Raw genomic sequence first — 9,424 nt, 5'->3', positions numbered from 1 at the left:
CAAAATCAAACTCAAACGAACCTCAAAGTAAGGCATTCAGAAGGAAGACTTCATCTACCCATCTTCATTACTACAGCCACAGTTTAAGTGAGTGTGGGCTTCTTGCCTGAGGGAGGCATTAGTACTTCGACCTAAATGAAGCAGCTTTACAAGGGGGGAGGAAAAACTCCTACAGCCCCAAAGCCTGCCTCAAGGTCCCAACGAACCAAATTGGATACCTTCTTATATCAAAGAAAGGTATGGAGGGTTAAAGGCAGCCCCGTTCCACCAAACCGCGCCATGGAGACGCTATCAGGAGCATTCCTAACCTGCTCCTCCTGCAACACCATCCACACCGGAAGTTTTTCGTCCTGTCCCTTTAATAATTGTGCAGGAGAGGGGATTTCAGCAGTTGTTGCATGTGTGTAGGTACGCAATTTCTCCTTCTACGGTTGTTGTTAGCCCCAGGAGCATAGCTGTGGATGCAGATTTATTCAGAATCATGTTGTAGAGAACTGTCTGTATTGTGCTCCAAGGTTCCCAGATTGTTTCCTTACACCATGCAATACTGATTAGAAAACCAGCTATACACAATGCCAAACTACATTTAACATAATGTGTAGTTGTTGTTGTGTGCCTTAAATTCATTTCTGACTGATGGCGGCCCTAAGGTGAAACTCCTCATGGGGTTTTCTTGTAATTTCATTAAAGGAGGTTTGCCATTGCTTTCCCTTGAGCTTGGGCATGTTACTTGCCCAAGGTACCCAGCGGTTTCATGGGCAGAGCGGGGAACTGAACAAGGTCCCAGGTTGTAGTCCAATATTCAAACAACTATGCCATGCTGTCTCTCAGTGTGAGTTACACTGCCTTTATTGGTAGATATTACAGATTGAGTCTCCTTTATCCAAAATGCTTGGGACCAGAAGTGTTTGGATTTTGGATTTTTGTTAAATTTTGGAATACCTGTATTTTCGTATATGTACATAATGAAATATCTTGGGGTGGGACCCGACTGATACTAAATTCATTTATGTTCATGTATACATAACCTGAAAGTTATTTGTATAGGTTTTAAATAAATTTTGTACATGAAACCGGGTTGGTTTAAAACCTATTTATTTATTTATTTATTATCAGCAATACCTTTATTGGCCAACTGAAATGCGCCAGCATACTTGTTGCAAGTTTTCAAAGCTCCATGGGCGTCTTCATCAGGCAAGTGTTACAATTCAAAAAGGAAAAAAAAAATTGGAGATGTTAGTCAGATGCCTGCATATTGTTTATTCCTTAGTAAAGATGTTAGATGGGAAGGATATCTTTTGCAGGCAAGGACTTTAAATTTCCTGGACTTTGAAAATCTCCTATTGCTGTATGGCCAGAAGGATTGGTATTTAATGTTTGTCTAACATTTTTGTTTCACAATGAAATGAAATGATAGACAAGATAGAAATCTGGAATTTCCTTCAGTATTTGAATTGCAAGTAATGAATAATAAAGGTCAAACTGGATGCCACGCCAACGATTTGTGGTACCAGTTGCCCATTGCTGATATATAGGGGATGCAGGATAGAACAAACTTACAAGGGGCAGATCAATAAGTGAAAGGAAAATATGCAGCTAATAAATTCTTCCATACAAATTTTCTCTGGCTCTTTTTTGTTCACTGGCCCATTACAAACGGGCATAAAGTACATACTGGGGATGTACTGGGTTAGGAAAGGCGTGCTTTACGTCCTGTGAGGATGTACAAAATGGGCCCCTTCTACACGGGCGCCGCCCTTTTGACATCGCGCGACAAGTGACACGCGAGTGCATGACTAGTGACTCGCGGTTCCACTTCCGGGGCGCAAAAAGAAGCGCCATTTTGGGGCTCTCTTTTGTTTCGTCCGGGAACCCTGCGGTTTGGCCGCTGCGATTCCCAGAGCGCGCAACCAGCGGTGCCGGCAGAGCGCCCTTCTTGGGTGCTCTGTAATTGTGCCACTGAACAAACTCCTTCGCCGCCTTGTAAGCTGCTGGTAATTGCTGCTATTAAGTGCTTCTTAGGCTACTCCGCGGCTTTTTTCCTGTTCCCCTTTGCCTCCTTCCAGCTGGCTTGCAGAGCTTTAATTGCCTTTCTTTTCTTTTTAAGAGCGGGTAGCCTTCCTTTTACAAGCCAAAAAAAAAAAAAAAAAAAAGCTTTTGCCAGCTCCAAAAAATAAACTCAAACGAACCTCAAAGTAAAGGCATTCAGAAGGAAGACTTCATCTACCCATCTTCATTACTACAGCCACAGTTTAAGTGAGTGTGGGCTTCTTGCCTGAGGGAGGCATTAGTACTTCGACCTAAATGAAGCAGCTTTACAAGGGGGGAGGAAAAACTCCTACAGCCCCCAAAGCCTGCCTCAAGGTCCCCAACGAACCAAATTGGATACCTTCTTATATCAAAGAAAGGTATGGACGGGTTAAAGGCAGCCCCGTTCCACCAAGAACCGCAGCCATGGAGACGCTATCAGGAGCATTCCTAACCTGCGTCCTCCTGCAACACCATCACACCGGAAGTTTTTCGATCCTGTCCCTTTAATAATTGTGCAGGAGAGGGGATTTCAGCAGTTGTTGCATGTGTGATAGGTACGCAATTCTCTCCTTCTACGGTTGTTGTTAGCCCCAGGAGCAGTAGCTGTGGATGCAGATTTAATTCAGAATCATGTTGTAGAGAACTGTCTGTATTGTGCTCCAAGGTTCCCAGATTGTTCTCCTTACACCATGCAAGTACTGATTAGAAAACCAGCTATACACAGATGCCAAACTACATTTAACATAATGTGTAGTTGTTGTTGTGTGCCTTAAATTCATTTCTGACTGATGGCGGCCCTAAGGTGAACCTATCATGGGGTTTTCTTGTCAAGATTTCATTAAAGGAGGTTTGCCATTGCTTTCCCTTGAGCTTGGGCATGTTACTTGCCCAAGGTCACCCAGCGGTTTCATGGCAGAGCGGGGAACTGAACACAGGTCTCCAGAGTTGTAGTCCAATATTCAAACAACTATGCCATGCTGTCTCTCAGTGTGAAGTTTACACTGCCTTTATTGGTAGATATTACAGATTGAGTCTCCTTTATCCAAAATGCTTGGGACCAGAAGTGTTTTGGATTTTGGATTTTTGTTAAATTTTGGAATACCTGTATTTTCGTATATGTACATAATGAAATATCTTGGAGATGGGACCCAGGACTGAATACTAAATTCATTTATGTTCCATGTATACATAACCTGAAAGTTATTTTGTATAAGGTTTTAAAATAAATTTTGTACATGAAACCAGGGTTGGTTTAAAACCTATTTATTTATTTATTTATTTATCAGCAATACCTTTATTGGCCAACTGAAATGCGCAGCATACTTGTTGCAAGTTTTCAAAGCTCCATGGGCGTCTTCATCAGGCAAGATGTTACAATTCAAAAAGGAGAAAAAAAACAATTGGAGATGTTAGTCAGATGCCTGCATATTGTTTTAGTCCTTAGTAAAGATGTTATGATGGGAAGGATATCTTTTGCAGGCAAGGACTTTAAATTTCCTGGACTTTGAAAATCTCCCTATTGCTGTATGGCCAGAAGGATTGGTATTTAATGTTTGTACTAACATTTTTGTTTCACAATGAAATGAAATGATAGACAAGATAGAAATCTGGAATTTCCTTCAGTATTTGAATTGCAAGTAATGAACTAATAAAGGTCAAACTGGATGCTACGCCAACCGATTTGTGGTACCAGTTGCCCATTGCTGATATAATAGGGGATGCAGGATAGAACAAACTTACAAGGCAGAATCAATAAGTGAAAGGAAAATATGCAGCTAATAAATTCTTCCATACAAATTTTCTCTAGGCTCTTTTTTTGTCACTGGCCCATTACAAACGGGCATAAAGTACATACTGGGGATGTACTAGGGTTAGGAAAGGGCGTGCTTTACGTCCTGACTGAGGATGTACAAAATGGCGGCCCCGTTCTACACGGGCGCCGCCATTTTGACATCGCGCGACAAGTGACACCGCGAGTGCATGACTAGTGACTCGCGGTTCCACTTCCGGGGCGCAAAAAGAAGCGCCATTTTGGGGCTTCTTTTTGTTGCGTCCGGGAACCATGCGGTTTGGCCGCTGCGATTCCCAGACGCAGCAACCAGCGGTGCCGGCAGAGCGCCCTTCTTGGGTGCTCTGTAATGTGCCACTGTGAGAGAGATGCTGGGTTGGGAATGTCATGTTTCCATCATAATCTTTCATTTCTCATTAGTACTATTTTTCTGTTTAGATAGACTCAGAGGCACTGCTATATGCAGGCATTGTCTTTTTGTACAGATACAAACAATTTGCTAGTATTTTTTTCTTTTGGTGTAACCCCACAGATGATGATGATGATGATGATGATGATGATGATGATGATGATATATTTATATCCCACCCTTTCCCCAAAACTGGGACTCAAGGTGGATCACAACATTAAAAAAACAGTACAATTAAAAGCATTCAAAAATAGTACATTAAAATAGAATTAAATTATTATAATATTAAAACAAGTTACATATTAAAAAGATAAAAATGTTAAAATACTTTAAAACAATGCCATCCCATTTTTTTTTAAAAAAAAACTTTCTATTTTAAAAACTTGTCTAAACAGGTAGGTCTTAGCCTGCCAGTGGAAGGATAACAAGGAAGGGGCCATTCTGGCCTCCCTGGGCAAGGAGTTCCAGAGTTTAGAGGCAGCTACAGAAAAGGCCCTCTCTCATGTCACTACCAACTGTGCTTGGGATGGTAGTGGGATCTCATGGTTGGCTATCTAAGGACAGTTTCATTGGTGGCTTGGAGGTTGCTGCTAACAGTCTGGAAAATACTGTAGCAGGTGCTTTGAGTTTGTTTGTTTTCTTAAGTATAAATCAATATTAAGCCAAACATGGTTAGCTTTCTTACAGTAATATTTTCCCTGTTGAGATGTACTGTATAATTGTGTCAACATTTCTTTTGGCCAAATTAACTGAATAGCAAGTCTGAACTATTTGCTTGTAGATTTACTTATTTTTTCTTTATTTTTCTGATGTAGCTTCAGTCTGATCTTAGTTTTTTTTTACCAGCCTATCATCTTGTAGTTTGAAAATGATCTACTGTATGATCCCAGATATAAATATATTTATTTAACATATGGATTGGTTTTTTTTTTGGCCTAATCATAAACAGTTTTCTGAAAGATGTTTCATTCTTACTGTCTGAACAATTCAGAATGGGATCCACAGCAAAGGTGGGAGCTGGTATTGGACTTAAATCTTTATGAGCCAGCTCTTCTCTCTCATCAAATTATTTGGGAAAATTGCTTTCATGTGTGCATATGTGTTCTTGTAGGATAGCATTGCTACAATTATGCCAAACAGTTCAAATAATTTTCATTTTTTTATTAACAAATTCTCACTAACTTATTACTTAGAACTTACATTGTTAATGTTCTTTCCAGTCACCCATGGATGCATTGTTTCCACAATAAAACTATTTCTCCCGGATGGTATGGAAGCTAGGCTACGGTCAGAGTAAGTGTAACTTCAAAGTTGTTGCTCTAATGTCCAACAGGTTTTAGATGTTACAGAATTTCTATGTATCAGGGACAGCTTCATTTTATTGTGTAAGAACTTAAAAATGGCAATGCCCTGGCTGTCCCCACCTGTATAGTCCATTGGGATATACAACATGAATGCTTATTTATATTAAGAAAGGGGTTTAAGATCCTATATACTGTACCTGTGGGGCTATTGGATGACACTATTTTATAGCAAAAGGTATTCTTTTCCTGGAATCTTTTTATTTAATCTATATTAGAACACTTCAAATATAATGAGCTGTCATTATTGTAAACACTTAAGAAGTAAAGCGCTGCAGAAATTGTAACTTTAAATATTTGTTAGCAGTGAATGAGTGGAAGGAATGCTCTATTTAAATGGTGATGTTTTTCTTTTGCAGTGTCATCCATGCTTCATTACCAAGTCCTGTTGATAAGGTAAGTCTTAGAACATTTATTTCCTTCTGTCAGATCAATGTCTAAATAGTTCTTAAGAAATGAGGCAGGCACTTTGAATATCATACTATGAGGCTGTTGATTAATGAGTACCTTTCATCATAACCCATCTCTTCCTACCATCCCATTTGAAATTGTAGAAGTCCTTCTGGGGTACTCTAGTCAAAAGAAAGGGATGAAACACACTAAATAAATAATGTGTTTACACAAGAAACGTGGTGAGTACTGTTGCATCTTTGGCTTGATATTACATACTTGGAAGTATCTCTTTTCCCATGTCATCTTGCCTTGAGATCTGCAACTGAAATCCTACTTCAAGTGGATTCCCTATTGGAAATGTTATGTGTAATTACAAACAAGAAGGCTTTGGAATCCCCTCTCTAAAGATGTGTGTGTGTGTGTGTGTGTGTGTGTGTGTGTGTGTTTGGTGTTTCATTTACAATCCTTTGAGTGTCAGTTTAAGGCAAATTTGTAGCAATTTGCCATGTTTCCTCTTCAACCATTGCCTATTGTGGCTGAGTAAGAAAAAATTATTGGATGGGTTTAGAGTTGGATCTGGAATAAAACATATTTGTGTAATGGATTGATGCCTCCAATTATAAAGAAGTGATAATGTGCCTATTGAAAAAGCCCATATTGGGTTTTGTGGCTTACGATAATTATAATTCTATTGGGGAAGCAGAGTATCTAGAAGTTTTCCAATCCAGGATACAATTGCTTTTGATCACCCTGATGGATTACTTTTTTCAGGAGGGAGACAGCTGGAATAAAGCCTTGCTAATTCTCCTTGATCTTTCAATGACTTTTGATGCCATCAACCTCAGTATCCTCCTGTACCAGCTCTGCAGGCAGTATCTGTACCAGATAAAATTATGGTACACAAATTCTATACTAGTGGGTTTCTGAGTCCTCTTCAAGGGAAAGTCTATGCATAATTTATTACAGTAATCCAAGTTGTTCACCAGAGCATGAATCACTGTGGTCAGACTATCTTTGTCTCTGACAGTAACTGGCGAATCAGCTGATGCTGATAAAATGTACTTTTGTGCATCTGACACCACTCAAATTTCTGTTGACAAAATTACATATGCGAAGTTACATATTCTTTAAGGGGGAAAACAACCTATCCCAACTGCACTGAATGCCATTTTTCCTGAACCAAGGTCCATTTCCCAAATAGTGGCTCCATCTTGTCAGGGTTCAGCTTCCATTTATTGTCTTTCACTTAGTCTGACGCTGAACCTAGTCATGGCTGTTGTTGATTCTACTGTCAAAGAGAAACAGTGGAACATCAGCAGAGAACTAGTTGAACTTCATTCCAGATCCTCAGATGACCTCAATGAGCAACTTCATATCAATATTAATTTTAAAAGGATAGAACTCTGTGGGATATCATAATAAATATGCCATCAGACCAAGCCATCAGGTGAAGCAGAAATCCTGTAACAGAAATGGTCCTGTAAGTAGAAGCAGAATCAATGTGTCCCCCATACAAAGACAGTTTAGCAACGTACAATGATCCATTGCCACTGAGAAGTCAACGAGACCTAATCATATAAAATCCCTCTATCTTTTAATAGAAGTCATATGTTAGGGCAACCAAGGGAGTTTCATAGCCAAAACTAACTCAGAACCCAGGTTGAAATGGGAGTTGGATTGCTATTACCCTTTCAAGCATTTTGCCCTAAAGCATAGTTTTTCTGCTCTGCCAATGCCATCTTCTAAGCTCAGAGAGGCTTTCTTAAGGAGCGCTCATCATATCCCCTGCATGAGACTTGTCCCATCATTTCACTGCATAGACTGCAAGTAATGACCACACAGTAATATCCTCCAGGACAGACTGTATCATTTCCCATCTCTAATTAGACATTAATCACTTCTAGGACCCACCTAATGATTCCCATAGGCTAGATGCAGCTAGGCAAGATTGGCAAAGATAGCCAGTACAAAGTATAGAATCATAAAATCTTAGAGTTGGAAGAGACCGCAAGGGCCATCCAGTCCAGCCCCCTGCCATGCAGGAACTCTCAATCAAAGCATCCCGGACAGATGGCCATCCAGCCTCTGTTTAAAGACCTCTAAGGAAGGAGTCTCCACTACACTCCGAGGGAGTTTGTTCCACTCTCGAATAGCCCTTACTGTCAGGAAGTTCTTCCTAATGTTTAGATGGAATCTCTTTTCCTGGAGCTTGCATCCATTGCTCCGGGTCCTGTTCTCAGGAGCAGCAGAAAACAAGCTAGCTCCTTCCTCAGTATGACATCCCTTCAAGTACCCATTTATTTGAACAAGCTTACCCTGACCAGTAATTCTCCCCCCCCCCCCATGTCAGCATTGTTTTGCCGACATGTTATTTTATTATTTTTATTGAATTGTTTTTAATGTATCTTATCGGGTTTTGTATAATTTGTATTCTTATTCCTGTTGTTCACCGCCCTGATTTTATAGAAGGGTGGTACAGTGGTACCCCGGGATACGAATTACCCAGCTTACGAATTTTTCGGGATACGAAAAAATCCCATAGGGATTTATTGTTTCGGCTTACGAAGGTTTTTTCGGGTTACGAAAAAACCTCGGCGCTGTTTTCAATGGAGCCGCGGCAGTGCCGCGGCTTTTTTTCCATTAGCACCTATGGCAATTCAGGTTACGAAGGTTTTTCGGGTTACGAAATTAGCCGCGGAACGAATTAATTTCGTAACCCGAGGGAGCACTGTATATAAATAAAATTTTATTATTATTATTATATTATTATTATTTAAAGAGGGCTATCATATCACCTCTTAACCTTCTCTTCTCTAGGCTAAACATCCCCATAGGGCATGCTTTCTAGACCCTTCACCATTTTAGTCGCCCTCCTTTGGACACGCTCCAGTTTTTCAACATCTTTTTTAAATTGTGGTGCCCAGAACTGGACAAAATGTTCAGGTGGGGCCTGACCAGAGCAGAATAGAGTGGAACTATTACTTCCCTTGATCTAAACACTATACTTCTATTGATGCAGCCTAAAATCATATTGGCCTTTTTAGCTGCTGCATCTCATTGTTGACTCTTGTTCAATTTGTGGTCTACTTGGACTCCCAGATCCCTTTCACATGTAGTTTTATTCAGCCAGGTAACACCTATATCTGTGCATTTCATTTTTTCTGCCCTAAGTGCAGTACCTTACATTTCTCTGTGTTGAAATTCATTTTGTTAGCCTTGGCCCAGCTTTCCATCTATCAAGGTCATTTTGAATTTTGATCCTGTCCTCTGGGGTATTAGCTACTCCTCCTAATTTGGTGTCATCTGCAATTCTGATAATTATGCCCCCAATTTTGTCATCCTAGTCATTGATAAAGATGTTGAATAGCACTGGGCCCAGGACAGAGCCCTGTGGGACCCCACTGGTCACTTCTCTCCAGGATAAAAAGGAGCCATTGTTGA

General features: G+C 40.2%; 1 protein-coding gene across 21 annotated transcripts in view; it reads left to right on the top strand.

The window, feature by feature from the left end:
• The first annotated feature begins 5,453 nt into the window (after positions 1 to 5,453).
• Positions 5,454 to 9,424, top strand: part of LOC121921296 (sarcolemma associated protein) — a 44,632-nt gene continuing 40,661 nt past the window's right edge. For all 21 annotated transcript variants that reach the window (XM_042449181.1, XM_042449180.1, XM_042449179.1 and 18 more), the window contains exons 1-2: positions 5,454 to 5,522; positions 5,950 to 5,986. In XM_042449181.1, coding sequence (XP_042305115.1) covers positions 5,500 to 5,522; positions 5,950 to 5,986 — 60 coding nt within the window. In that variant the 5' untranslated portion in view covers positions 5,454 to 5,499. The remainder of the gene's footprint in view (positions 5,523 to 5,949; positions 5,987 to 9,424) is intronic.

This window comes from Sceloporus undulatus, chromosome 2, assembly GCF_019175285.1.
Source record: "Sceloporus undulatus isolate JIND9_A2432 ecotype Alabama chromosome 2, SceUnd_v1.1, whole genome shotgun sequence".
Classification (NCBI taxonomy): domain Eukaryota; kingdom Metazoa; phylum Chordata; class Lepidosauria; order Squamata; family Phrynosomatidae; genus Sceloporus; species Sceloporus undulatus.
This window is presented reverse-complemented; position numbering and strand designations above follow the sequence as displayed.